General features: G+C 43.9%; 1 protein-coding gene across 1 annotated transcript; it reads left to right on the forward strand.

Moving 5' to 3' along the window:
• Positions 1-1,751: 1,751 nt before the first annotated feature.
• LOC104401675 (lipoma HMGIC fusion partner-like 3 protein) lies at positions 1,752-1,988 on the forward strand (the record flags this gene model as incomplete). The annotated part of the gene is made up of 1 exon (XM_010009340.1): positions 1,752-1,988. A coding segment is annotated over one exon (237 nt), but the record flags the coding sequence as incomplete, so codon positions are not given.
• Positions 1,989-2,939: the final 951 nt, after the last annotated feature.

Here is a 2,939-nt window from a genome sequence, read left to right on the forward strand (position 1 = left end):
GTGTATAAACTGTGGTTTCCAAACAGAGGTTTGGCTCAACAACTGTTTGAAAGGACGAAAACCACAGAATATATTCTTTTAAATTAGCACATTTACCTGCCATTTTGAGCACAGTGCACTAATACAATATTAAGACTTACAAAAGATGGCTTAGGATACACTGTATGTCATGAGCCATACTAAGAAAGAAGGGCTAGTTAGTCATATCTGTGCACTATTCCAAGTGCTCTGGTAGGAAATGCGCCGTAAGTACCCAACTGCTCTGTCCCCTGTTACCAACTTGATGCCTCCCCACCAAAGACCAGTTCAGGTTGGATAGGACCTCTGGAGACCATCAGGTCCCTCACTCCACTCACAGCAGGGCCAACCTGCATGGGAAAGACATCATCCAAAAGGAACTGGCAGGATACAAGTCGTGCCTTCAGCTGTGCCCAGTGACAGCCCCTGCACAGATTGGGAAGCCAGGTGCAGTGCAGAGGTACATTGGGTCCAGTCCTATGAGAGTGGTAAATTGGCAAGTTTTCTCAGACCACGGATTTTCTCAGCTAGTAATTCAGCGGGGAGGGACCACGTTAGTGAAGATTCACTGTATGGGTTTGCCTTTTTGCGTTACTGTAATGATGTGTCACCACCTCAGGACACACTGTATCCTCCCAGGAGCAGAAGCCCCGGTGCTGCATCCCTGTCATGCTACCCTCCACCACAAGGCATACACTCCAGTAGGAAAAGGGGCAAACAACCTCCATGGAGGCTGCTCACCATTGACCACAGGACATGTGCCTGAACTGCAGGTCATGCATCAGACCATGGCTGACCCCAGGCTTCTAAGATGCTGGGGCAATGGCTGTGACCTTGAGGTCTCCTTGCCCAAGAGCACACATGTCCCACCCAAGGTGCTGGGTCAAAGCAGATTTCTGCTACTTAAAAATTCTGTCAGCCTTTTAGCAGTCACACAGGCTGAAGGATGAGCACCTGAACACCTACCCTTAGTTCTCATCATGATACGGCTGCTCCTACCCACAGCAGCGGGTGGTCAGTGTCGGCTGGCTTTCCATGTGGGCAGAGGCTTTTTGTTTCTCTCGGTGTTAAAAAGATTAGCACTTTTTCATGTTTGAGATGTCATGTGGTGATTCCTCAGGTAAACCGGATCAGAAGTTGACAGCAATGTTGACAGCTTATTTTTCCTTGCAGAACAATGTCATTACCTGTGTTTTTGAGGAGTATGAACCTTACTCATACAACGTATTTCAGTTACAGGGGTACTGCCAAGTGACAAAAAAAAATCTCCTTGCAATTACCTGTGCATGTTACAAGTACTTAGATTACCAGAAATAATAGGTGGGGTTTTCCTCTATTTTTCTCTGGTTAGTTTGCCTGACCATTTGACAGTAATCCAGTGTTTTCTTTGAAAATACAGGTTATTAATAATTTTTCCCTTTACTTTTGTGCAAGCCTTTCATATTACAATTAATAAATCAGCATCATCAGGAAAATGAGATCATTCTGGAACAAAAACTGTCCATGATTCAGGATGTAACTTTATTTTTTTAAGCGCAATTGATGTCGTATCTTAGGTTTTTTGTATTAAATGCTTAATCATAGCATATGACTCTGTGACTTGTTTTTAAGTAACTTAGCTTTGAAGTGCAGGATGAAAAAGTGTGTTGCTTTAATGATAGCTATGTAGGTTCTCATCAAAATGAAGGTTTGGTCTCATTATCCCATTGTTCTCCTTTTCTTTTTTCTCCAAGCTGCCTGTCTCGTCCTGGGTTGTATGATTTTTCCTGATGGATGGGATTCAGATGAGGTAAAACGGATGTGTGGTGAAAAGACAGACAAGTACACGCTGGGGGCTTGTTCAGTCCGCTGGGCATATATCCTGGCAATTATTGGAATCTTGGATGCCCTGATCCTCTCATTTCTGGCATTTGTGCTTGGCAACAGACAAGACAGCTTGCTAGCAGAGGAGCTCAAGTTGGAAAACAAAGGTAGGACTGCTTTAGAAACACTATTATTGGGTGGCCTTGAGAGCAATTGCTTAAAAACAATGATTGGTTTCATTTTATTTTATACTTAAAAGTTGGCATGGTGGCTTGCTTCATAAGTTGCTGGGTAAGAAGAAACACACGGGGAAGAGGAAGTTTGGATTTTCAGCCTCCAAATTAAAAGAGCTCGAAATTGCCATAATTGCTGCACTGTGCATGATTTACCCTTAGTTTTTAGAGGTGTAGATGGGATGTTTTTGTCTTACCCAGTTGTATATTATTTCATTAGCATTTAAATTTCACTATCTCCATCTGTTTCTGTACCCCATGCAAGATTTGTTCGTTTGGTTCCCTTAGGATTTTGCACTGTGATATGAATGGCTATAAATGGCCTATGTGTTAGCACAGTACACAGGGAGGAGTGTCAACTTGGGGGACTAGCAATGAGATGTGTAATGGGACCACCTATACAGTGAGGCGCCGGTGGACTAAGATCAGAGCCAGGAACGAAGAATCCTAGTTCTTGTTTGATTGTGTTTGAGCTGATTAGTCAGCTCATGGGAATCTCGGATGCTGTAGTAACTGAATATTCATGCAGTGGGTTGGGGGTAAAACACATTTCTGGATTAAGAACATGAAACTTACTCAAGCCAGTAGTTTATCGCATGGTTGTGAGAGAGAAATGCTGCTTGGTGAGTGTGTGCAAGCCTGGCTGATTTCTGCAGCCCCTTCCCCTTGTGCTCCCCCAGCATCCACAGCTGTGTAACTGATGTGATGGATACCACAGAGGGCATGTCCCTGCCTTGTCTTTTTAATGAGCCTGTTGTCCCTGTATGCATCTTATCCCTTCTGAACCTGCTGACACTGTTGGCTTCTACAGCACCGTGTGGCAGCAAGTTCCTGAAGCTCACTACTGGCTGCTCAAGAAGTACTTTCTTTTATCTGTTTCAAACT

This window comes from Nestor notabilis, unplaced genomic scaffold (genome assembly GCF_000696875.1).
Source record: "Nestor notabilis isolate BGI_N333 unplaced genomic scaffold, ASM69687v1 scaffold432, whole genome shotgun sequence".
NCBI classification, from domain to species: domain Eukaryota; kingdom Metazoa; phylum Chordata; class Aves; order Psittaciformes; family Psittacidae; genus Nestor; species Nestor notabilis.